The sequence below is a fragment of the Emys orbicularis genome, chromosome 3 (genome assembly GCF_028017835.1).
Source record: "Emys orbicularis isolate rEmyOrb1 chromosome 3, rEmyOrb1.hap1, whole genome shotgun sequence".
Classification (NCBI taxonomy): Eukaryota; Metazoa; Chordata; order Testudines; family Emydidae; genus Emys; species Emys orbicularis.
Window position 1 is genome coordinate 116128603 of NC_088685.1, and position 27276 is coordinate 116155878.

Consider the following 27276-nt stretch of genomic DNA (forward strand, 5'->3'; position numbering starts at 1 on the left):
AGGAGGGGACGCAGCAGGTGGTAACTGATGGTGGGAGGCAGAGGAAGAAAAGAAGGGCAGCTAGTCCAATAGACAGGGGGGAGGAGTTGATGGAGACAGCATCAATACTCAGCCCCGGGAGGATACAGGATGGCAATAGGGGGACTATAAGGGAAAATGGAGACAGACAGGAGTTACGGCCGCAGGGAACAGGGGATAGATTGGTAGATTGCGCTGCCCCTAGGCAAAGGCAGGTTTATGTGATTGGGGACTCCTTACTGAGGAGGTTAGACAGGCCTGTGACCAGGGCGGACCCAGAAAACAGAAGGGTGTGCTGTCTGCCGGGCGCTAAGATACGGGATGTGGACCTGCGGTTGAAAAGGATCCTAAAAGGAGCAGGTAAGAACCCCTTGATCGTCCTTCACGTAGGAACGAATGACACGGCTAGGTTCTCGCTAGAGAGAATCAAGGGAGATTATGCCAGGCTGGGGAAGACGCTTAAGGAAGTTGAGGCTCAGATTATCTTCAGTGGGATTCTGCCTGTTCCTAGAGAAGGACAGCAAAGGGCAGACAGAATTGTGAGGATAAATAGCTGGCTGAGGGAGTGGTGGTATAAGGAGGGCTTTGGGATGTATGGCCATTGGGAGGCTTTCGGGGACAGACAGCTGTTCTCGCGGGATGGACTTCACCTGAGTAGGGAAGGGAATAGACTTCTGGGAGGGAGGCTGGCTCATCTCATCAAAAGGGCTTTAAACTAGGAACTTGGGGGAGACGGTTGGGAGATGTCCAGTTAATCTCCACGCCAGATTCCAACACTGAAAAAGAGGGCAAAGAGATAAGCACAGATATAGATAGGGGTAGGGAATTGGACATTAGAAGGAGGGGGCGGATGGACACTACGGGGTCCGTACCAAAGTGCATAACTAATGGGAGAAAGGATAGACAGCATACGGTAAGATGTTTATACACCAATGCGAGAAGCCTAGGTAACAAAATGGAGGAATTGGAGCTCCTGGTCCAAGAAATGAAACCTGATATCATAGGAATAACCGAAACATGGTGGAACTGTAGTCATGACTGGAGTACAGGTATGGAAGGGTATGTGCTGTTTAGGAATGACCGGAAAAAAGGTAAAGGTGGGGGTGTGGCACTGTATGTGAATAATGAGCTAAAATGTAAAGAAATAATAAGTGATGGAATGGATAAGACAGAGTCTGTCTGGGCAATGATTACACTGGGTAAAAGAACTACTAGAGCCTCCCCTGAGATACTGCTTGGGGTGTGCTATAGACCGCCGGGATCTAGCCTGGATGCGGACAGAGAACTATTTAATGTTTTTAAGGAAGTAAAAACTAATAAGAGCTGTGTAATCATGGGGGACTTTAACTTCCCGGACATAGATTGGGGAACAAATGCTAGTAACAATAATAGGGCTCAGATGTTCCTAGACGTGCTAGCAGATGAATTCCTTCATCAAGTAGTAGCTGAACCGATGAGGGGGGATGCCATTTTAGATTTGGTGCTGGTGAGTAGTGAGGACCTAGTTGAGGAAATGGTAGTAGGGGACAACCTTGGCTCGAGTGACCATGAGCTAATTCGGTTTAAACTAAATGGAAGGATTAACAGAAATAAAACTGTGACTAAGGTTTACGATTTCAAAAAGGCCAACTTTAATAAATTAAGGCAACTATTTAGGGAAGTGGATTGGGCTAACATACTTAGAGAGCTAAAGGCAGATGAGGCCTGGGATTATTTCAAGCTGAAGTTGCACGAGCTGTCCGAGGCCTGTATCCCGAGAAAGGGGAAACGGTTAGTAGGCAGGAGAATTAGACCTAGCTGGATGAGTGGGCGTCTCAAAGGGGCGATTAAGAAAAAACAGAAAGCGTACAAAGAATGGAAGAGGGGACAGATCGGCAAGGAAACCTACCTTATTGAGGTCAGAGCATGTAGGGATGCGGTGAGAAAGGCCAAAAGCCGTGTAGAGTTGGACCTCGCGAGGGGAATTAAATCCAATAGTAAGAGGTTTTATAGCCATATAAATAGGAAGAAAACAAAGAAAGAGGAAGTGGGACCGCTGAAGCATGTAAATGGAGTGGAGATTAAGGATAATCTAGGCATGGCACAATATCTAAATGAATATTTTGCGTCGGTGTTTAATAAGGCTAATGAAGGGCTTAGGAATAGAGGGAGCGGGACAGAGGGGAATAAAGGAGGGGCGATTGCAATTACAGTATCAGAGGTGGAAGCCAAACTTGACCAGCTAAATGGGACTAAATCGGACGGACCGGATGATCTCCATCCTAGAATATTGAAGGAGCTGGCGCGAGAAATTGCAAGCCCCTTGGCGATAATTTTTAATAAATCTGTAAACTCGGGGGTGGTACCAATGGACTGGAAAATAGCTAATGTGGTTCCTATTTTTAAGAAGGGGAAAAAAAGTGACCCGGGTAACTACAGGCCTGTTAGTTTAACTTCTGTAGTATGCAAGGTCTTGGAAAAAATTTTGAAGGAAAAAGTAGTTAAGGACCTTGAGGTGAATGGCAATTGGGACAAATTACAACATGGGTTTACGAAAGGAAGATCGTGCCAAACCAACTTGATCTCCTTCTTTGAGAAAGTAACAGACCTTCTAGTTAAAGGAAATGCGGTGGATCTAATTTACCTCGATTTTAGTAAAGCGTTTGATACTGTGCCGCACGAGGAATTATTGGTTAAATTGGAAAAGATGGGGATCGATATGAAATTCCAGAGGTGGATAAAGAACTGGTTAAAGGGGAGACTGCAGCGGGTAGTACTGAAAGGTGAACTGTCGGGTTGGACGGAGGTCACCAGTGGGGTTCCTCAAGGTTCGGTTTTGGGTCCGATTTTATTCAATCTATTCGTTACTGACCTCGGAACCGAATGTAGGAGTGGGCTGATAAAGTTTGCGGATGACACAAAGTTGGGAGGTATTGCCAATTCGGAGAAGGATCGGGATATTCTGCAGGGAGACTTGGATGACCTTGTAAATTGGAGTAACAATAATAGGATGAGATTTAATAGTGAGAAGTGTAAGGTGATGCATTTAGGGATGACTAATAAGAATTTTAGTTATAAGTTAGGGACGCATAGGTTGGAAGTGACGGAGGAGGAGAAGGACCTCGGAGTCCTGGTTGATCGCAGGATGACTATGAGTCGGCAATGTGACGTGGCTGTGAAAAAAGCTAATGCGATTTTGGGATGCGTTAGGCGAGGTATTTCTAGTAGGGACAGGGAGGTGCTGCTTCCGTTATACAAGGCGCTGGTGAGACCTCATTTGGAGTACTGTGTGCAGTTCTGGTCTCCTATGTTTAAAAAGGATGAACTCAAACTGGAACGGGTACAGAGAAGGGCCACTAGGATGATCCGAGGTATGGAAAACCTTTCCTATGAAAGGAGACTCGAGGAGCTCGGTTTGTTTACCCTAACCAAAAGAAGGCTGAGGGGGGATATGATTGCTCTCTTTAAATATATCAAAGAGATTAATACCAAGGAGGGAGAGGAATTATTTCAGCTCAGTAGTAATGTGGACACGAGAACGAATGGATATAAACTGGCCGTGGGGAAGTTTAGGCTTGAAATTAGAAGAAGGTTTCTAACCGTCAGAGGGGTGAAATTTTGGAACAGCCTTCCGAGGGAAACGGTGGGGGCGAAAGACCTTTCTGGCTTCAAGATTAGGCTTGATAAGTTTATGGAGGGAATGGTTTGAAGGGATAACGAGATTTTAGTCAATTAGGCATTAACGTGCCATCGCGGGTAAAATGAGGGTCCGGCTGTAGAATCTTGCCTGTATGCTCGGGGTTCTGCTGATCGCCATATTTGGGGTCGGGAAGGAATTTTCCTCCAGGGTAGATTGGCAGAGGCCCTGGAGGTTTTTCGCCTTTCTCCGCAGCATAGGGCAGGGGTCGCAGGCTGGAAGATTCTGTTGTGGGTGGGTCAGCTTTTGTGGCCTGCATCATGCGGGAGGTCAGACTAGATGACCATATTGGTTCCTTCTGACCTTAAAGTCTATGAGTCTATGAGTCTATAATACATGATTTCTTGCAATTTATGAATTCATTTATTTTACATTTTGTGTCCTTGCATAGACATATCATTATAAAAAAGGAATCGTGCTTTCAGTTTTTTGTAAATAAAACTCTCCTTTTTTCAGAAAATGGAATAATCAAATCAGATAAAGTATATGAAGTAATGTTGGCTACAGACCGTTGCCACTATGCAAAATGCAACCCTTATATGGACTCTCCTCAATCAATCGGTAAGAGAGCATCTATCTAAAATGTCTATCCTCACTTTTACAACAGAGTATGAGTTTGGCATGTGTGATAAGAATATGAAAGTATTTTATTTTAAAGAAATGCTTGAAAAGTTTATATGGGAGCATTTTTAGGTCCTCATAATTAGCTGATCCAGCCTTTTTTAATTTGAAGATTTGGCTAATGTAGACTTCAGTGACGCCTCTTGGAATATATTATAGTCCTCTAGTCAATATTGTCTTTCATTTTGTTACCAGGTGCAGTTATGGTGATGGCTTTACTGTATAAAACTCTAAATAATTTGGATCTGGTTACGTTAGAGATGTTCTTTCTCTTTGTATAATACTGCAATTGAGGTCAGCTGATATGGGTACTTGACCTAAAAGGTTAAATAAGAAGGGACTGCTGGCAGGGCATTTTTCAGTGAAGGATCGTGAATTCTGGAACTTGCTTGCTCCCACTCAGAGCCTTTAATTATTTTTCTTTTTGGGAAATGAATCAAAGTGAATCTATTTTTTCTTCTCGTTTTCAGCTTTTATTTTGGCTGATGGTGGGATTAGTTAGTAGTACTTATTATTCATTAGTCCATATTGAACTTTCTGTATATTCCTACATAAACCAACTTTGTCTTGTGTGCATCTTAAAAATCAAATTAAAAATTGACTTGATGTTCCCTAAGTGTTAATGCATGCAATACAGTTCTCCCCCATTCATTCCCCTTATATATATGCATGCTGATTTACAGGCAAACAGACACCATCCCTACGTCAGGGAGTTTGTAATCTGGTGCAAAAACGCATACAAAAAAATATGAACCAGGATTGGCACATGGGAAATAATAGTGGAAAGGGGAAACACTGCTCTTTGGATGTAAATATTGCATAGGCAGCTTTCATGCAATATAGCTTTACAAAACTAAAGGTTTGTACTAAACTAAAAATAAGATGCTAAATGAAAGAGAGTTTGGAAAGATATAGAAACTTTCCTCTTTCTCAGTACCCGTCATTGCTGTATGTACTGACCAGTTGAGGAAAGTAGCAATACTTTTCTCTTCACTTTAGAGTTGGGCATGTCAGACCTTCTTGTACCGTGATTTTGAATACAGTACTAATATATAACTACACAGCTAGAGCAGCTGTAGTCTCTCATTTGAGGGCTTGCATATGTGATGTTTCATACACAAGTTGGACAGGAATGTTATAACACGGATAGCTCAACTCTTACATCAGTAGGTTTACCTCTTTCTTGTTTTATAGGTTTCCAAGCAACTATCAGTGCCCCACACATGGTAAGCATTAGATTTATAACACAGAATGGTTAATGAAGATGATTAGCAATCTAGTCACTCTCCAGAATAAAAGTATACTTATTCTAACAGCTTTCACTATCTATTGGTAGTAATGTTGTAAACTACTGTAATCTTGCCTGTACTTCTGTCTATCATTATATGTGAATTCAACCAGATGGAATTGTTGTAATTTATTTAATCTTTTCTTTTGTCAAGAGAGAAATTATACTGAGATGTGAGGCCTTTGCCTAGTGATTTGAGACCCAGACAGTTCATGGCTGAGTCTTAACAAGTAAACACTAGGAGTTCTTCTTCGAGTGATTGCTCCTGTGTATTCCACAGTAGGTGTACGTGCTCGCCACATGCACCGGTGCCTGAAGTTTTTCCCTTAGCAGTACCCATACTGGGGGAGCATTGTGGCAACCCCTGGAGTGGTGCCTGTATATCGCGCTATAAGGGGAGCCACGGGCTCCCCCCACCCTCAGTTCCTTCTTGCCGCCAGTGAAGGTAGTCGGAACTTTTGTGCTCCAGCTCTGTTGCAACCCTTCTTCTTGACCTTAGTGGTACTGTTGTAGATCGTTCTTCAGTTGTTAGAGTGGGCTTGGGGCATGCCCCGTGCCCCAGGCTTCAAGTCGTGCGACTCCTGTCGCCGTTCTATGCCCAGGAGCGACCCTCACGCTGGGTGTCTTCGCTGCCTGGGAGAGACTCACATCAGCGATCGTTGCAAGATCTGCAGGTCGTTCAAGCCAAGAACCAAGAAGGAGAGAGACTTCAGACTTCAAGCTCTCCTGATGGAGTCAGCGCTGACCCCGACGCTGGTACGCAGATCAGACTCGGTGCCGGCCGCCGCATCGTCGGTACATAGCGAGGCCCCTTCGACTAGTCGGCGCTGCTCTCCCTCCAAAAAGCAAGGGAACGGCCCAACCTCGCAACGCTGCCGCAATAAGGACAAGGGGGAGGCTGGTCCCGCGCTGGGCAGCCCTCGATCCCCCCCGGGCTCAAAGGCTCCGACTCGTGTGGAGTGGAGCAGCCCGGTACCGTCGGCCCAGGCATCCCCACCGGTACGGATGCCGTCGACGCCGGAGGCGGTGCAGGCTGCGAAGGACATTCTCTACCCGTCCCGAGCTCGCAAACGGGTATGGGCCCTAGGTTGCGAGGCAAGCCCCCTTTGGGTGCCCACCAGACCTCTGAGCAGCCGCAGTTCCTGCTCCGAAGATCGTTCCCCGCAGCGCTCGGCGCGCAGCGGCCGCTCTTCTGACAGCTCGCCCGGCCACCCTCGACGCCGGCCAGACTGTCCGGGCCACCGTCTGGAAGGGAGTCGCGGGGACCCTCTACGCTGCCTGCCAGCGAGCGTAGGCACCAAGAGAGGCACCGGGAACGCTCACCTGCTAGACGTGTGTACCAGAGCCGCTCTCGACGGGACACACGTCGGTGCTCCCGTTCCAGCTCCCGCTCGTCTAGACGTCATGCCAGAGGCTTCCCTCGGGGTACCTCAGCGTCAGGGCACTGGGCTTAGCGTCGCCGTCATGTGTACTGAAGCAGTTCATTGCGTGGGTACTGTTCATCGTCATCGAGATCCTGGTCCCGAGGGAGATGATGTCACAGACATCACTCCTACCGCTCCCGTGGCACCGAGCGTTCTTCAGCGACCTAGGGCTCGGCACCTGTCCACCTATCCTCGGCGCGTGCCATTCCGCCGGGGGACACATTGCCATCGCGCGCTCAGCCAAACCAATGGCAAGGGACTCCGTGGCAAGGACAGTGGTGCCAGTGGGCACCGTGGCCATCGGTGCCAGCCCAAACGGAGACCCGTTCGGTCGCTGGAGCGTCCCGGGCTCCATCGGCCTCCTCTGGCCGCCCGTGGGACAAGTCGGCGGATCACGAGTCGGTGGACCCGCGCCAGGACTCTGACCTCGGTCTCGACGCCCCGGCACCGACCGACCATAGTGGCGCCTCCACCATCGGTCCTGCAGGAGGACTTCAGGGCGCACCAGGACCTGCTAAAGCGGGTGGCTTCCAACCTTCAGCTGCAGGCCGAGGAGATGGAGGGTCCGTCTGATTCCCTCTTTAACGTCCTGTCTCCCTCGGTGCCGGGCCGCGTGTCCCTGCCTCTGCACCAGGGTATTGCCAACATCTCTAACTCCCTGTGGCAAACTCCTGCCTCCTTGGCCCCAATCTCGAAAAAGGCCGAGAGGAAATACTTTGTGCCGGTGAAGGACCATGATGTATTCATGGTGTATTCCCACCCGGCACCCAACTCGCTCGTTGTGGAATCGGTAAACCACAGAGAGCGTCAGGGCCAGTCCGCACCCACCCCCAAAAACAAAGACGCCAGGAGACTGGACTCGTTTGGCAGAAAATTTTATTCGTCGGCTAGTTTCCAGCTTCGCATAGCCAACCACCAGGCCTTACTGAGCAGGTACGACTTCAACCTGTGGGAGTCCCTGCCTAAATTTGAGCCCCTCCTCCTGGACCGGGACAGGAAGGACTTCAAGGCTCTGATAAAAGAGGGGTCGGCGGTGGCTAAAGCAGCCCTGCACGCGGCGTCCGATGCTGCTGACACGGCAGCCCGCTCGATGGCTTCCGCGATTGCCATGCGCAGGGCGTCGTGGCTCCTGTTGTTCGGGCTGTCGACGGAGGCCCAATCTCTGATGCAGGACTTCCTGTTCGATGGCAAGAACCATTGGACCAGATGGACGTTAGGCTGCATGGGATGAAAGATCCTTGCAGACCTTGGGCCTCTATGTCCCTCTGGCTAAGGACAAGGCCAAATCGCTTCCGGCAGCTCAACCTGCGAGAACCAGATATGAGCCCCCGTACAAAGGACCCAGAGACCAGAAGCGTCGGTCTCAGCAGCAGTCCCACTCTGTCCCGCAAGAGGCAGGGAAAGAGGCGGTTTTGACTATTTGCAGGGGGGCACCGGGCCTGTTGCCAGGGAGACCCCCCGATTAATAAAGTTTGTGTTCTGCAACCAATTGTCTGCCTTCCTCAGGGCGTGGTCCCGCATAACTTTGGACCAATGGGTCCTCAGTACCATTTCCAAGGGCTACGCGTTGCAGTTCACCTCACCCACACCAAATCACCCGCCCTCCATGATGGCCCCAGGGGACCCAGACCATGTCCGCCTCCTGCGTCAGGAGGTGGATCGGCCGCTTCACCTAGGGGCGGTGGAAAGGGTACCGGTTCAGTTCCTGGGCAAAGGGTTCTACTCCCGATACTTCCTGATCCCAAAGGCGAAAGGGGGGGGGGTCTCAGGCCTATTCTGGACCTGCGTGACCTGAACAGGTTCCCAACCTGTTCCAAGTTCCACATGGTGTCCCTGGCCTCTATTATCCACTCCCTGGACCCGGGGGACGGTATGTGGCCCTGGATCTTCAGGACGCATACTTTCACGTCCATATTTTCGAGGGGCACAGACGCTTCCTCCGATCCATGGTAGGGATGGACCACTACCAATTTTTGGTCCTCCCCTTTGGCCAATCCACGGCTCCCAGGGTTTTCACAAAACGTACGTCCATGGTGGCGGCCTACCTCAGGCGGGAGGGCGTACAAATCTTCCCTTACCTGGACGATTGGCTCCTCAAGGGGGAGTCTCGTTTCGAAGTGGAGTCCCACGTGGAGCTGCTCCTGTCGACATGCGCCGATCTAGGCCTGGTTGTGAATGAGACCAAATCAACATTAGTGCCCGTTCAGTGCATAGAGTTCATTGGGGCCCTGCTGGACTTCTCCAGGGCCACAGCCTCTCTCCCCCTGGACAGGTTCAAGACCCTAAGGGATCTCATCGCCTCGGTCACGGCCTTCCCGGTGACCACGGCGAGGGCGTGTCTTTGGATTCTGGGACACATGGCAGCATGCACTTCTGTGGTCCGCCATGCCAGGCTCTGTATGAGGTCCCTCTACATATGGCTGGCCTCCCAGTTCTCCCAAGCTCAGGACGGTCTGGACAAGGTTCTCACGGTCCCGTCCCCGATACTGGCTTCCCTCCTATGGTGGTCCTGCCCGAGCAATATGCTGCAAGGGGTTCCCTTCAGGGAGGCCAACCCCTCCATAGACCAGATGTCCGATGCTTCGGACCTCGGCTGGGTAGCCCACATGGGGGACATGCAAACTCAGGGAACGTGGTCGGCCCCGGACTTGCCCCTTCACATAAACGTCAAGTTGCTCAGGGTGGTATGGTTGGCGTGCGTGGCTTTCCTCATGCACCTCCGCGGCAAGGTGGTCAGAGTCCTCTCAGACAACACCGCCGCCATGTACTATATCAACAGGCAAGGTGGGACTCGCTCCCTAGCCCTCTGCCGGGAAGCCCTGAACCTTTGGGAGTTCTGTATAGCCCACGATATCTTCCTGAGGGCGGCTCACCTCCCGGACGTCCGCAATACGCAAGCGGACCGCCTCAGCAGGGTCTTCTCCCCCCAGTACGAGTGGTCGCTCCACTCAGAGGTCGCTCAGCGGCTCTTCCAAGAGTGGGGAGCTCCCCAGATCGACCTGTTTGCAACCTGTCAGAACCAGCGTTGGCCCCAGTTCGCGTTCCTCATGAGCTGGTCGGGCCAGCTCCTATATGCCTTTCCCCCGTTCCCCCTCATCGCCAAGGTCCTTCAGAAGGTGAAGGTGGACAAGGCGAAAGTCATTCTCATAGCTCTGGCGTGGGCCCGCCAGCACTGGTACGGGCCCCTCCTACGCCTCTTAGCGGCCCCCCTGAGGGTGCTACCGCTCCGCCCGGACCTCCTCTCCCAGGACAGGGGACGCCTCCTCCATCAATCTGGCCGTGCTTCACCTGACAGTGTGGCTGCTCTGTGGCTGAATGAGTAGGAGAATAGGTGTTCGGCGCAGGTAAGGCGAGTCCTCCTAGAAAGCAGGAAACCATCCATGCATCGGACGTATGTGGCTAAGTGGTCCAGGTTTGCCAGGTGGGCGAGTGAGGGGGGAGTGTCCCCCTCCGCAGCACCTCTCCAGTTTATCCTGGACTACCTCTTATCCCTTAGGGCCCAGGGACTGGCACCTGCCTCGGTCAGGGTGCACCTGGCGGCCAAATCGGCCTTTCACCCACCGGTGCAAGGCCACTCGGTCTTCTCCCACTCGATGACCTCCCGTTTCCTGAAGGGCCTTGACCATTCGTTCCCGTACGCTAGGCCACCCGTGCCGCAGTGGGACCTCAACCTGGTCTTGTCCCATCTCACAGGGCCCCCGTTTGAACCCCTGGCCACGTGTTCCTGGTCGCACCTCTCGTGGAAGGTGGCCTTCCTCGTGGCGATCACGTCGGCCCGCCGTGTCTCAGAGATCAGGGCCTTGACCTCAGAACCTCCCTATACGGTTTTTCATAGGGATAAAGTCCAGCTCCGCTCACACCCGGCATTCCTCCCGAAGGTGGTCTCTGCCTTCCATATGGAGCAGAGCATCTTCCTTCCCGTGCTCTGTCCCAAGCCCCACTCCTCTACCGAGAAACGCCGCCTCCACACGCTCGATGTGCGTAGGACGTTAGCTTTTTATCTGGATTGGACTAAGCCATTCCGGAAGTCCTCTCAACTCTTTATTGCCTCGGCCGAGAGGGCAAAGGGACAGCCTATCTCCACCCAGCGGCTCTCCCGCTGGATCACCTCGTGCATACGCATGTGCTATGATCTGGCGGGGATTCCCCCGCCACCGGTCATCAGGGCACGCTGTACGAGGGCTCAGGCCTCATCAGCTGCCTACGTCGCCCATGTCCCCATCCTGGACATTTGTAGGGCGGCCACTTGGGCCTCAGTTCACACATTTACTTCGCATTACGCCATTGTCTCCCAGTCTAGGGATGACGCTGGGTTCGGCAGGGCGGTACTTCGTCCCAAACCTTCATGAACTCCTACCCACCTCCAGCAGATATTGCTTGGAATCACCTACTGTGGAATACACGGGAGCAATCACACGAAGAAGAAAGGACAGTTACCTGTTCCGTAACTGGCGTTCTTCGAGATGTGTTGCTCCTGTCTATTCCACACCCCGCCCTCCTTCCCCTCTGTCGGAGTTGTCCGGCAAGAAGGAACCGAGGGTGGGGGGAGCCCGTGGCTCCCCCTGTAGCGCGATATACAGGCGCCACTCCAGGGGTCGCCGTGGTGCTCCCCCAGTATGGGTACTGCTAAGGGAAAAACTTCCGGCAGTGGTGCACGTGGCGAGCACGCACACCTACTGTGGAATAGACAGGAGCAACACATCTCGAAGAACGCCAGTTACGGAACAGGTAACTGTCCTATATTTCAGTGCATTGATGATGTATCACAGATACTAAAGTATTCTCAGATCATTTATTTCATTATTTGAAATTAAGAATTAATGTGGGTATATTTAGCCCTTATAGTATTTTATTTGCGAAATAAAGTTTGTGGGAAAGTACAGTAAACATTTTCATAGCTTATGCTCCATTTGTCTTTCCCTAAAGTTACCTATTAGAATTCAAAGGGTAGGGACTAATTCAAACTGTCTATTTTGAAACTTTGGCTTTTTTATATATTTGAAAAAGTTAAAACATTTTTTAGAGGTGTATACCAAGAAATGAAGAAATCACAACAATAGTAGCTATGTTGTTCTTAGAGTGCTTGTTCATGTAATTTCCAATCAGGTGTGCATGCGCTGCGTGCACGGTTGTCGGAAAGTTTTCCCTTAGCACAGGGGTTCTCAAACTGGGGGTCGGGACCCCTTGAGAGTCGTATGGTTATTACATGGGGGGGTCGCGAGCTCTCAACCTCCACCCCAAATCGCCTCTAGCATTTATAACGGTGCTAAATATATTAAAAAGTGTTTTTAATTTATAAGGGGGGGTCGCACTCAGAAGCTTGCTATGTAAAAGTGGTCACCAGTACAAAAGTTTGAGAGCCACTGCCTTAGCAGCTCCTGTCAGGTTGGCTGTGGCGCCCCCTGGAGTGGCGCCTTCATGGCACTCAATATATGACCCTGCCGACCCGACCCCCCGTTCAGTTCCTTCTTACCGTCCATGATGGCTGTTGGAACAGTGCTTACTTGCTCAGCAAGTGCTCCCTTAGCGTTCTTCTGTTAGTCATTACGGTTTATAGTTAGTTAAAGTTAATTTAGTATAGTTAGTTTAGATAGTAGGTTGGGAGCAGGGTCTCTCCCCAATCCTTAACCCCCCTCGGACGCTGGGCATCCCGCGAGCCCAAGGCTTTAAACCCTGCAGTGCTTGTAATAAATATATGCCCATCAGTGATTACCACGACACCAAACGGAAAGGTGTAAAATCTGTAGGGCTTTTTGGACAAGAATCAAAAAGGAGCGTGATTTCGGACTAAAACAACTGTTAATGGAATCTGCTCTCCACCCACAGCCGGCTGCAGACCTCCAGGATCTGGCACCGGGCGCGTCCGTACGGAGTGTTCTGGCATTTGTATGCCAGAGCTTCCTCGGAGTCTGATGCCGACTCATACTACTTGAGGCGCAGTCCCAGAGGCAACGAAGGAGGGCGCTGCCGTCCTGGCAGCTGCAGCCTCTGGCGCAGTGGTCCTTTTAGACCCGCTGGGCTTACCATCAGGCCCAGGGTACCTTTTCAAGGGGGTCGAGGTTGGTAGTATTAGAACACCGGCCACCCCACTCTCCTAGGGACAGGCCTACACCTCAGGGATCTGAGGCCACTCTGTCCGAACCGCCCCTTCAGGCTCAAGTCGCAACAGAGGCGACCCCAACACGGGACCAGCTGCAGAGTCAGGCTACAGCATCCCAGGCTGTAACCACCACTAGGGCGTGCACTGACCAAGAGGAGGTCAGGGAGCCGGTGGGGCAGGAGGACCCAGTACCCCCTCTGGCCACCTCGTCCTCTTCCCCTGGTGAAGCTGTGGCAGGGGCGTCCGCTTCGGCCACTCCTCTGATTGACCATAGGGCACATCAGGACCTCCTTAGGCGGATTGCCCGCAACATGGGGTTGCAAGCGGAGGAGGTGGTCAAGGCCGAGGACCCCATGGTGGACATGCTCACTCCCAAAGTCCATCACGGGTAGCTCTGCCTCTGATCAAAACTGTTCAAAACAATATAAAGACCTCTGGAAGACCCCGGCCTCAATTCCGCTGACCGCCATGGGTGCGGAGCACAAATACTTTGTCCATTCCAAGGACTATGAATACTTATTCTCACACCCACAGCCATGCTCTCTGGTCGTGTCGGTGGTTAACAGAAAGAGTGTCAGGATCAGCGAGGACCAGCCCCCAAATCTAAGGAGGCAAAAAGGATGGACCTATTTGGTAGAAAGGTCTATGCCACTGGGGGCCTCCAGCTGAGGATAGCTAACCAGCAAGCTATAGTAGGTATAACTTCAATTCATGGTCCTCCATGTTGAAGTTCAAAGAGCTGATCCCTGTGGACTCTAGGGCTGAATTATCTGCCATCATAGAGGAAGGGAAGGCGGTAGTGGGAGCCCATTTCCCCCCCCCCTCCCATGTCGAGAAGCTCTCCAACTATGGGAGTTCTGCATAGCCCTCTCCATTTATCTGGAGGCGTCCTATCTCCCAGGAGTGCAGAACGAGATAGCGGATCACCTCAGCAGATTGTTCTGCAACCACGAATGGTCCGTCCGTCCAGATGTCTTCATCCCATCTTCCAAAGGTGTGGATTTCCCCAGGTCGACCTGTTCACCACCCGGAGCAACAAGAAGTGCCCAATGTTCTGCTCCTTCCAGAAACGCAGCCCGGGTTCAATAATGGATGCGTTTCTGCTACCTTGGGAAGACCGCCTCATGTATGCCTTCCCACTGGTCCCACTCGTACACAAGGTGCTGCTCAAGATCCGCAGGGACAAAGCAGAAGTGATTTTGCTGGCCCCAGTGTGGCCCCGTCAACATTGGTACACCACGCTTCTGGAGCTGTCAGTGGACTCCGATCTGATCACTCAGGACCATGGTCACCGCCACTACCCAGTCCTCCAATCCCTCCACCTCATGGCCTGGAAGCTTCCTGGTTAAACCGCATGGAGCTCCTATGTTCGGAATTGGTAAGGAAGGTTCTACTTGGTAGCAGGAAACCTTCCACCAGGGCTACTTATCTAGCCAAGTGGAAGAGATTCACTTGCTGGTGTGCCCAGCAACCCACACCTCCACTCCAAGTGTTTATACCATTCATCCTGGAGTACCTTCTGCATCTCAAACCACAGGGCTTAGCTGCGGCATCTGTCAGGGTGCATCTTGCTGCTATCTCAGCCTTCCATCCAGGAATGTCTGGACGCTCTGTGTTCACTAACCCCATGGTAGGACGTTTCCTCAAGGGCTTGGAATGTCTATAGCCACAGATTAGGCAACCGGTTCCCGCATGGAACCTTAACCTGGTCCTCACCAGGCTAATTGGGCCTCCTTTTGAACCGCTGGCGACTTGCTCCCTGCTCCGTTTGTTGTGGAAGGTGTCCTTCCTGGTAGCCATCACATCAGCCAGGCAGGTGTCTGAATTAAAGGTTCTAACCTTCAGCCCACCCTACACGGTCTTTCACAAGGACAAGGTGCAGCTCAGGTCTCACCCAGCCTTCCTCCCCAAAGTAGTGTCACAATTTCACACTGGTCAAAACATTTTTCTACCCATCTTTTATCCTAAGCTTCACACCAGTACCCAGAGCAGAGGCTGCACTCACTGGATGTTCGGAGAGCGCTAGCATTCTACATTGAGCGCATGAAACCGTTCAGGAAGTTGAACCAACTGTTCCTGGCGGTAGCAGGCCAGATGAAAGGACTCCCCGTCTCATCTCAAAGAATGTCTTCCTGGATCACATCCTGCATCCGCACATGTTATGAGTTAGCCAAGGTCCCAGTCCCAACTCTTACAGCACATTCCACAAGAGCACAAGCCTCGTCGGCTGCGTTCCTGGACCAGGTCCCGATACAAGAGATCTGCAGGGCAGCAACTTGGTCATCAGTGCATACATTTACCTCTCACTATGCTATCACCCAACACTCCAGAGATGATGCAGCATTTGGCAGGGCAGTGCTCCAGTCAGCGATTCCTTAACTCCGACCCCACCTCCGGGGTAGAGCTTGGGAGTCGCCTGATTGGAATTGACGTGAACAAGCACTCGAAGAAGAAAAAACTTGTTCTTCTGTTGTTCTTCGAGATGTTGTTCACGTCCATTCCAATACCCACCCTCCTTCCCCTCTGTCGGAATAGCCGGCAAGAAGGAACTAAAGGGGGGTCGGGTCAGCAGGGTCATATATTGAGTGCCATGAAGGCGCCACTCCAGGGGGCTCCACAGCTGACCGGATGGGAGCTGCGAAGGGAAAACTTTCCAACGACTGTGCATGTGGCGCGCACACACCTGATTGGAATGGACGTGAACAACACATCTCGAAGAACAACAATTACGAGAAGGTGAGTAGCCATTTTTTCCAGAATCTTAATGTAGATCCACGTTTCTCACACTGTACTAAACTTACCACTGGTGGCACTTGTCCCACAAACAGAGAGCATGCAAGTTTCTTTAAATAGAAAGGTAAATATAATATCAGAATAAAAATCTGTTATAACTACGCTGATTAGAATTATGTAAGTAGTGCACCAAGTATTTCTGAATTCTTAGTGGAACATTAAGTTTTTAAAAGTTTGACAACAGTTAGTCTGCATAACAGTAAATCAATATCAGTAATTGTCCTTAGTGTTCAGCCTAAATTCACTGAGTCCATATTGCCTCTCTAGTCCATCACATAAGCAAGGTAGAAAGTAAAAATACGCATAAAGTGTTTATGTGCAAACTATTCCTTTTTTAGCAGTAGTGTCCAAAACTAGGATAGTGCAAGTGAAGACCTCTGATGGATTAAAAAAAACCAATACAATGTACTTTGTATACAAGTTTTTAATAACTTACACATTCATTGACAACTTAAAATTTATTAAACTGACTTTTTTCCCAAACTTACTAAAGGTGCTACTCACATATTTGAGTTCTAATTATAAACTTCAACCGTTTTCAGCATTGCAGTATTGAGTTGTGGTTAGAATACTTTTTTGTTCTTGTCTAACTCAATAGGCTGATGGGATTTTGTTCTAAAATCTCCTCTCAAAGGTGATGGAAAAAGGAAAATGTGTATATTTGAAAGTTTTGCAGCGTTAAATAGGCTATTTGCCACCAAGTGAAAATTATAATGAAGAGTTACGATTTGGTATAGGAACAGTGATTATGGTAGGGCACTCTATAGTTAAAGGTCAAGTTATATCAGCCAATAAATGAAGGTAGTGCTCTGGTACACTCTTTCCAGGTCTACATGCCAAAATCCTAGATTTCAGTTCTTACTGTAGGTAAGGAACTTCAACCCTTTGGGAAAGGAGGGTAGGTTTTTAACAGCCTATACTCTAAGCTATATTGCTGTTGGTACCTGCTACAAAGTCAACAGAACCATGAAGCTACTTAGAGCTACAAAATAACAGAGTAGTTAAAATTTTCTCCTATGTTCCATACCTTCCCTTTTTTTTTTTTGTTCTTTCTAAATAAATGCTACTTCTGTTTTAGGTCATCAGTTTACTATTAAGACTAATTGATCTTTTCATTGAAGAAAACTAATACTGCTATTGTGACTGACCTCTAAAACTAGTTGCATAATTTTTCCTGGGAGTCTGACAGTCTAGGTGAGACATAGCAGTTGCTAAGACTAAATTCAGAGTTGGGTTTTGTGGCATGAAAAATGGGAATGGGAAGGAGTATTCCTTCACTATCAGTATTCCTGTGATGGGGTAGAGAAGTGAAAGGACTAGACAGTGATGGATCCTCCCACCCTGCTCCTAAGCTCCTGTGCGGCGCATGGAGTCCCTACTGGGGGGAGGGAGGAGGGGATAAATCTATGGTCTCCTGAAAATCCTGCCCCTCATGCAGAAGAACCGCATTAGTTCTGCTTCAAGAAGGCCTTTTACACACATGGAGGAAGCGACAGAGTTTGTCCTTTAGTGCACAAAACAGAAATTTGACTTGTGAAAAAAATGATTAGTCTTGAAATAATCTTATGCATGAGGGCTGTTCAACTAGATTTCTGATGCGTTAGAACAGGGGTCGGCAACCTTTCAGAAGTGGTGTGCCGAGTCTTCATTTATTCACTCTAATTTAAGATTTCGCGTGCCAGTAATACATTTTAGCGTTTTTAGAAGGTCTCTTTCTATAAGTCTATAATATATAACTAAACTATTGTTGTATGTAAAGTAAATAAGGTTGTTAAAATGTTTAAGAAGCTTCAGTTAAAATTAAATTAAAATGCAGAGCCCCCCGGACCGGTGGCCAGGACTGGGGAGTGAGAGTGCCACTGAAAATCAGCTCGCGTGCCGCCTTTGGCACGTGTGCCATAGGTTGCCTACCCCTGCATTAGAACCTTAACTTAAATGGAGAACATGCTAGTGTAAATATAAAAATTATAGGTATCTGGAGAAAACTGAAGTTCTAAATATCTGACGTTATTGTGACAATAATATCTTCAGCAAAAGTATTGTTCACTCTCCATGTTGATGGGTAATATCAAATTAAATTCATACAATATTGAAAGCATGTACCACACCAATTGTAGTATAAATACCTAGATGCAGATTTTTATAACTGGAGTATATATGTTGGTCATGTTAATGATTGCTGAAGTAGCGCCATAGTCTCCTACTTTCAAAGGCCTTGTCTACACTACGAGAGTACTTCGATTTTAGTTAATTCGACTATGTGGAATCGATATTACTAAGTCGAACGTGTGTGTCCACACTAAGGACAGTAATTCGACTTTGTGAGACTTTGTGAGTCCACACTAACGGGGCAAGCGTCGACATTGGAAGCGGTGCACTGTGGGCAGCTATCCCACAGTTCCCGCAGTCCCCGCTGCCCATTGGAATTCTGGGTCGAGCCCCAAATGCCTTCTGGGTAAAAAAATGTGTCGAGGGTGCTTTTGGGCGCCTGTCGTCATCCGTCCGTCACTCACGCCCTCCCTCCCTCCCTCCCTGAAAGCGCCGGTGGGAAATCAGTTCGCGCGCTTTTCTGATTACTGACAGCGCGGACGCCACAGCAGTGCGAGCATGGATCCCGCTGCGACCATCGCTGCAGTTGTGGCAGTTCTCAACGCCTCGCAGCTTCTCCTCCACCTGTACCAGAGGCAGCTGCAGATCAATCATGAGAGGAGGCTACGGCACCACCGTGACGGCATGAAGTCGGACACTAGCTCCGACCTCTCTGAGAACATGAGACCCAGCGCCCAGGACATCTCGCTGTCACTGGGTCTTGTTGATACTGTTGAACGGCGATTCTGGGCCCGTGAAACAAGCACAGAATGGTGGGACCACATAGTGCTGCAGGTCTGGGATGAATCCCAGTGGCTGCGCAACTTTCGCATGCGGAAGGGGACTTTCCTCGAACTGTGTGAGTTGCTGTCCCCTGCCCTGAAGCGAAAGGACACCCGGATGCGGGCAGCCCTGACTGTCCAGAAGCGAGTGGCCATAGCCCTCTGGAAGCTCGCAACGCCAGACAGCTACCGGTCCGTCGCTAACCACTTTGGTGTGGGCAAGTCTACCGTGGGGGTTGCTGTTATGCAAGTAGCCAGGGCAATCGTCAAGCTACTGCTATCTAAGGTAGTGACCCTGGGAAACGTGGAGCTCATCAGAGATGGCTTTGCCGAGATGGGATTCCCAAACTGCGGTGGGGCTATAGATGGGACTCACATCCCTATCCTGGCACCGGACCAACAGGCCAGCCAGTACATCAACAGAAAGGGGTACTTTTCCATGGTGCTGCAAGCACTGGTGGACCATCGGGGACGTTTTACCAATATCTACGTTGGATGGCCTGGCAAGGTTCATGACGCTAGGGTGTTCAGGAACTCTGGTCTGTATAGACGGCTGCAGGAAGGTCTTTACTTCCCGGACCACAAAGTAACTGTTGGGGATGTGGAGATGCCTACAGTCATCCTCGGGGACCCTGCATACCCGCTAATGCCCTGGCTCATGAAGCCCTACACTGGCGCACTGGACTCAGGGAAAGAACTATTCAACTACCGGCTCAGCAAGTGCAGAATGGTGGTGGAGTGTGCTTTTGGCCGTCTCAAGGGGAGATGGAGAAGCCTACTCACTCGCTGTGATCTCAGCGAGACCAATATCCCCATTGTGATAGCTGCTTGCTGTGTGCTCCACAATTTGTGTGAGAGCAAGGGGGAGACCTTTATGGCGGGGTGGGAGCTTGAGGCAAATAGCCTGGCTTCTGATTACGTCCAGCCAGACAGCCGGGCGATTAGAAGATCCCAGCGGGACGCGCTGTGCATCAGGGAGGCTTTGAAAGCCAGGTTCCTGACTGAGCAGGGTCTCCAGTGACTGTTCACTTTGTGGACACAGATACTGAACCTGCCCCCGTTTCTTTACCCAGTTACTGTTGACTATCCTTCCAAGTTACATACCCCCTTCCCCACCTTCCCAACAAATAAAATCTGTTCCGTTTTGTTACTGAACAAGGTTCTCTTTCTTACTGTTTTCGCGGGAATGTTTTAAACCGGGGACGCAGACTGTGGCGGGGGGCTGGTTTATTGTTTTGATGCAAATGATGCTTCTAAACTCCGGGAATGACAGGCTCCGCAGTGCTGGATTGGTTGTTTCAACGCAGCCTGCCAGCAGTCCTGGGCGGGACTGCATGTATGTGTCGGCCAAGTGACTTTCTGGCAGGGGGCGGAGGGTAACAGATCCCCTGCTGCGTGGCTCTGTGATCCAGGATAAGGACCGCGGCAGAAGATCTGTAACTGCCCTCCCCCGCCACAAAGTCACAGATCAACCCCCTCGCACCCCAGAACATGAAAACCGCCTCCCAGACTGACCAGGGTAACTGGTGACTGTACTGTGTATGTGTCCTGATGCTGGACCTGCCCCCGCCTCTGTAGCCTGCTACAGGTGACTGTCCTGTCCAAGTAACAAACCCCTTCCCCCCCTTCAGACAGAATCCCCTCTAAAAGACACTCTCGGAAACAGTACTTAACAGAAACAGATGTTTTATTATGAACCGCACATGAAAAGGGGGGGAGGAAACTTGGACGTGGGCTATTGTGAGATGGGTAGGAAAGGGCTTTTCAAACTTTGGAACGAGAGCCTTCCATTGCTGCAGCAGTGTGCAGGGGCCGACTGAAAGTTTTAACGGCCCTTGCCGCCCCTCCTTCTTTGGACTTTTGGTGAGGGGGGTGTGGGACTTGGTGGCGGGGGAGGGCGGTTAGAGATAGACAGCAGCAGGGCTCTGTCCTCCTGCCTCCGGTCTTGCAGAACATCCACTAGGCGCCGGAGCGTCTCCGTTTGCTCCCTCATTAGTCCAAGCAGGGTTCGAGTAGCCTGCTGGTCCTCCTGGCGCCACCTCTCCTCCCGTTCCATGACTGCTCTGTGCATTTGTGACAAGTTCTCCCTCCACTGTGTCGTCTGGGCTGCCTGCTCTCGTGAGCACTCCATAAGTTCATAAAACATGTCTTCACGCGTCTTTCTCTTCCTTCTCCTAATCTGCGCTAGCCTCTGGGAGTGTGATGCCAGGCTGGGTTGGGAGACAGTCGCAGATGTGTCTGTGGGAATGGGAAAAAGGGAGTAAATTCCTGAGACAGATAAATGAAGTTGCTAACAAAGAACATAGTCTTTCTCTGTGAACAACACCATGCACTGGACCTTTCACATGCGCACACAGGACAAGGTCGAATTTTCGGCCCTCGCCTTCAGTGCCTGGGGTCTTGCAGTTGCGATCAGAGAAGCGTGGCAGGACACCTCTACTTTTGTTGCAGGAAAACATGGTAAGCCGTAGACTTGTGGCAGCTTAAAAATGTAATAGTAGCACTGGGCTCCTTTCGCACTGAATGCAAGGCCACTCTCTGCTGGCAGCAATCAGGGAAGCATGAGCTCTGCCCCTGTCCCACCACCTCGCGGCTGTCCCCGGGAAAGATCACTGTATGCTGCCCCTCTGCCGCCTCCACCGCGTGGCTGTAAAGCAGTCCCAATACTAACATTCCCCTCCCTAATTTAAAGCAGGGCGTCATGTGCGATATAACTCTAATGAGGATCTCGGAGAGCGAGAGGGGAAGAATGCTTCGGGAGACCATGCAGAGGCCAGGGCCGTATGCCGCCATGCTGTGCCGTGCCATGATCCCAGACTACTTACTGGACTCATGGCGTGGGAACGTGTGTTACCACGGTGGACCAGTTATGTTAAAATTACATGTTTAGATGTTTAAAGCACTCACTGCTTGATCCTTCCCCTGATTCGGTGTCCGGGGTAACGGCTGTGGATGGTTGGTAGGGGATCTCGGTAAGGGTGATGAAGAGCTCCTGGCTGTCGGGGAAATCAGTGGTGCAAGCGCTGTCGACTGCCTCGTCCTCCTCATCTCCTTCCTCATCTTCCCCGTCCGCTAACATTTCCGACGAGGAACCGGCCGTGGACAGTATCCCATCCTCTGAGTCCACGGTCACTGGTGGGGTAGTGGTGGCGGCCGCACCTAGGATGGAATGCAGTGCCTCGTAGAAACGTGATGTGTGGGGCTGGGATCCGGAGCGTCGGTTTGCCTCTTTGGTTTTTTGGTAGCCTTGTCTCAGCTCCTTGATTTTCACGCGGCACTGCGTTGCATCCCGGCTGTATCCTCTCTCTGCCATGGCTTTAGAGATCTTCTCGTAGATCTTTGCATTCCTTCTTTTGGAGCGCAGCTCTGAAAGCACGGACTCATCGCCCCACACAGCGATGAGATCCAAGACTTCCCGATCAGTCCATGCTGGGGCCCTCTTTCTATTAGATTGCACGGCCATCTCTGCTGGAGAGCTCTGCATCGTTGCCAGTGCTGCTGAGCTCTCCAAGCTGTCCAAACAGAAAATGAGATTCAAACTGCCCAGACAGGAAAAGGAATTCAAATTTTCCCGGGGCTTTTCCTGTGTGGCTGGTCAGAGCATCCGAGCTCGAAGTGCTGTCCAGAGCGTCAACAGAGTGGTGCACTGTGGGATAGCTCCCGGAGCTATTACCGTCGATTTCCATCCACACCTAGCCTAATTCGATATTGCCATTTCGAATTTAGCGCTACTCCTCTCGTTTTCGAGGAGTACAGAAGTCGAATTTAAGACAGCTCTATGTCGAATTAAATAGCTTCGTGGTGTGGACGGGTGCGGGGTTAATTCGATGTAACGGCGCTAAATTCGATATAAACTCCTAGTGTAGACCAGGCCAAAGGCTTTTCAGGTCACCTTTACTTGTGGGCTTAAAATAAAAGAACTCTTAGCCTTCAAATTCTTTCTTTTATTTGATTGAATTGCATGTGGCCAACTTAAAAATATGGCTTTGTGGAATTGCATGTGGCCCCAGATTCTTGTCTGCTTAGTTCAGTGCAAAGTGAACTGAAACTTTAAGCTTAGAGGAAACTAATTTTTTTTTATTTGTTTATATATGGCATAAATTCAGATATACATATCCTAACGTGCAAATTTATCATCTTATATAATGGATAAATCATGCATGTAAATCATGCAAAGACATGAAATGGGCTACACATGCAATAAAAAATAAGGTATTCAAAAGTTTAACAAATGGAAGGGGGCGCCTGATTGGAGAAACCCTCTAGAGAATTCCCTTCTGTAGGGGGAATCTCTGGTTACTGTAAAACAGGCAGAGCTGGCTATGCTGTCTTCTGTGCCTGCTCTGCCTCTGCCTTCTTCCACAGGAGTGAACTGCTTAGTATGAGGGGGAAAAGAGGTGGTAGAGGGGGTGGCAGAACAAGGCTCCACTTTTTCCAATTTGCTGCAGTTAACATTAGGGACATTATGCCAGTAGTATGAATAAAAGCTGCCCCTTTTGCTTTAATTAGAGCTGGTCCGAACAAAATCGGGGAGCAGCAGTTGGCTTCCTGACAGCCCCTTATCTGCTGTACCTCAGCTGTGTACGGATGCAGCAGAGAACTCAGCTCATAAAATTAGGCATTATATGGACCCCTTAATTATGGATTTAAAAACAAATTATAGGATAACATTGCTCATCCTGTAATTATCCATAAATGATAGATTTTTTTTTTGTCCCAGATTCTTTGCTTCATGAGTTTTTGGATGATACAAGGTGGCGTGTTAGGTGTGTGGCAGCCATCAGGGAGCTCTTTATGGCTTCTTTACGCTGGCTCTGTGTTGGTGCTGTAAAGGTTAGAGCAGGGGTAGGCAACCTATGGCACGCGTGCCAAAGGTGGCATGCGAGCTGATTTTCAGTGGCACTCACACTGCCCGGGTCCTGGCCACCAGTCCGGGGGGCTCTGCATTTTAATTTAATTTTAAATGAAGCTTCTTAAACATTTTAAAAACATTATTTATGTTACATACAACAATAGTTTCGTTATATATTATAAACTTGTAGCAAGAGAACTTCTAAAAATGTTAAAATGTATGACTGGCACGTGAAACCTTAAATTAGAGTGAATAAATGAAGACTCGGCACACCACTTCTGAAAGGTTGCCGACCCCTGGGTTAAAGCAACCTATGTGCTGCTTCTCTCGTATTCCAACTGTCAAATAGATTCCAAGAGACTGTGCAAGCTGAGGATAGCTGGAGCATAGCTTACGTTAACCACCACCTGTGCCAGCACACTTCCTTTGTATGTTGCAGAATTTTACGAAGGGTCTAGAATGCAGTGCAGAATCTGTATCAATTATTTTATTTAAAAAATAATCATATGCTACAGACCTAAAAATAGTGAGATGGCATAGTCTATATTTTGTTGTTAGAGGAAACAGTTGAGAACAATATGTCTTAAAGTTAGATGGAAAAGCATCAAAATAATTTTCTGTGGTGCAGAAGAACACTGACGTCCGTTTCCTATAACAACACTGGGTTGTCATGTATAACCTGAAATCTCTGAAAAAGTGAATATGCAGTGGGTAAAATGAAGCTTTAAAATAGTACATGCCCTTTTGTTTTTCTTTGTCAGCATGCATATGCTCTAGAACTACTATCTGAACAGTTACATGAAGGAGCCAAAGCCCTTGATGTAGGATCTGGAAGTGGAATTCTTACAGCGTGTTTTTCACGAATGGTGAGCAACCTGTTTTAACTTGAACCAACAGAAATTTTTCAGTCCGGATAAATACTTAGTGTTGTTTTGGTTAAATTTAAAAGAAAAAATAACAGTATGAATGTACAATCTCTTGATTTCTAGCATCCTGATCTTCCTTTAGTAAACTGGATTAGTTTTCATAGGAACCATTGAAATTGCCCTACCATATCAGACAACTGAACATCTAGTTTAGTATCCCATTCTGATGATGGTTAATACCAAATATTTCAGAATAATGTGCAGTAAATTTCATAGTGGACAACTAAGGAATAACCTGAAGGGAAGTTTTCTTCCTAACGTCAGTCAGTTAGCAGTTGCCTTATAGTCTGAAGCATGAGGATTTACTCCTGGGGGAATTCTGTGCCACTGTGCATGCACAGAATTCATGTCCCGCACAGATTTCTTTGCTTCCCCTCAGAAAAATGACTTTCTGACGGGGAAGCAAAGGGAAGCCACAAGAGCGGTCACGCATCCCGTCTCAGCAGTGTGGGCACATCGTTTTGGGTGCCTGGAGCAGCTGGCGGAGAGGTAAATCACTGCGGAGGGAGGGGAGACCAGAAGATGCATCGTCCACCCAACCCCCATGCATCCAGACCCCTCCTCCCCATGCCTGGACCCCCATCAAGCCTCACCTCCTTCCCTCAACACCCCCCTGCCAAGCCTCACCCTCCCGCACCTGGCCCTCCCCAGCCCCACCCTGCGCCAGTCTCAGCTGCTAGTCCTGGCTGGGCTGCGGCTTAGGGAGGAGCACACTTACCCTGCATGGAGCGGCCTGGGCAAGCTCAGATTCACCCCCAGAAACCTCCCTGGGCTCTGCACTGTCCCCCTCCCCCGCTTCCTGCTCCCATCGCTCCTCAGCCACTGGGGGAAGGGTCACCGTAAGGGGAGCTGTTCCCCCTTCCGACCAACCCCCATGCATCCGGACTTTCCCCATGCCCAGACCGCATGCCGAGACCCTCCCCCCGCATTTGGACACCCCCTCCACACTTGGATCCTGCTGGACAGGGCTGTCCCTAAACCAAATGGTGCCCCAGGTGAGGAGCATCTTCGGCGCCCCCTTCCATTTGTTAAACTTTTGAATACCTTATTTTTTATTGCATGTGTAGCCCATTTCATGTCTTTGCATGATTTACATGCATGATTTATCCATTATATAAGATGATAAATTTGCACGTTAGGATATGTATATCTGAATTTATGCCATATATAAACAAATAAAAAAAAATTAGTTTCCTCTAAGCTTATACAAACTTTTTAATTTAAAAATAACTGAAATGTACTAACATAAAGAAATTGAACTGTGCACCAACATTGGGTGGACCAGTATTAAATAGTGTTACAGTAGGTGACAGCCTTAGACTGTTAACCCTAGTTCTTTAGTTCAAAAGGTCGCTTTTCTCACCTTTGCCGAAGTGAAGCACAGCGTCAGAGAGATCCAAAGACTGGCCAGTGGCATTTTCAAGCGATAAAATAGCAAGCTATGTCAGTCTCTCGTCAGCCATCACTGATCGAAGATTTGTTTTAAAGAGCCTGAGCTTTGTAAAGCTGCGCTCATCACTTGCGACTGACCGGCAGCATGAGCAGAATCATCAAAGCTATCCATGCATTTGGAAAAGTGTCCTTCAGCTCTGCATCATGAATGAATTGGAGAACTTGGAGTGGAGAGTGCTTCCCATGTGGCAAAATTTGATAGATGTTATCCAATTTGAGAGGTCTTTATCATTGACGTCCAAACATTCCCCATGTGTCAGCGTCCAGTGAAGGTCTATACAATTGTTCGAGTATGTTCCTGTCCGCCGTTGGTAGCTTACTAAGGTCACACAAAAAACCCCAGGTCTTTTTGTGGTGCTTCATTTGTCTAAATCTTTCTTCAGTAGACACTTGAGTAGTGTCAACCGTTGAGCAAAAAAGACTTCCTCTTGAATTTTTCTTCCGAGCTTCCCATCACCTCACCTATGTAACATCCAGTTTACCTTCTTTACACTGTTCATTAATGTACATACTCCCCTTGCATCCCCTCTTATTAATCTCCTCTCTAAACGAGGTAGTCTCTTCATATGGAAGTCTTTCTGTGCTTCTAATAACCTGTCTCAAAACCCTTTATTTCATCTATATCCTTTTTTGAGATAAGGTGACTAGAACTAAACACAATATTACCTGATGGGGGCATGTCATTGACTCATGTAATAGTATATTATCAGTTCCACTCCCTCTGTATCCTAACCTTTTGTTTGCTTTTTTGATTGCTGCTGTGTTTAAGTTCTTCACTCACCTCTCTGTGGTGACACCTTGTTTGTCTTTGCTGGATTCCAAACTAATTTACTTAATCTGTAAAACTACAAGGAATAATTTGCATTAATGCGCATAGTCTTTGTTTCCCATCACCAAGTCACCTTTGGTTAATCTGCTATTCTTCTACTTCATAGTTAAACTGTGTGCAGGTGTTATGCTGTGATTGGGTAATAAGTTGTATTAGGTTTTTATCTTTAAGTTAAATTAAAAAAACCTTAGCTTCTATTAACCATATCTATTTCCTATAGTCCACTAATGGCTAATTAAGTTGTTTATGCCCACTCAACCAAAACCAAACTTTGTTGGTCTGTACAACTCAGTAGTTAATAATTTAAAACTACAATTCCCACGTGGTCATTTTTTGTGTTCTGAAGGAACAAGACTTGTGAACTAAATCTTCAAAAGAGATAATATGAAAAATAAGTCAAATTGTGGCTTGTCTTGAAAATGTGTGG

At 48.9% G+C, this 27276-nt stretch overlaps 1 protein-coding gene across 4 annotated transcripts in view; it reads left to right on the forward strand.

Annotated features, from left to right (window-relative positions):
- PCMT1 (protein-L-isoaspartate (D-aspartate) O-methyltransferase) overlaps positions 1-27276 on the forward strand; it is a 61003-nt gene that overhangs the window by 14215 nt on the left and 19512 nt on the right. For 2 of the 4 annotated variants that reach the window (XM_065402271.1, XM_065402272.1), the window contains exons 2-4: positions 4151-4255; positions 5510-5541; positions 24404-24508. In XM_065402271.1, the coding sequence (XP_065258343.1) occupies positions 4151-4255; positions 5510-5541; positions 24404-24508 (242 nt within the window). The remainder of the gene's footprint in view (positions 1-4150; positions 4256-5509; positions 5542-24403; positions 24509-27276) is intronic. The other 2 variants (XM_065402274.1, XM_065402273.1) reach the window with 1 other exon arrangement.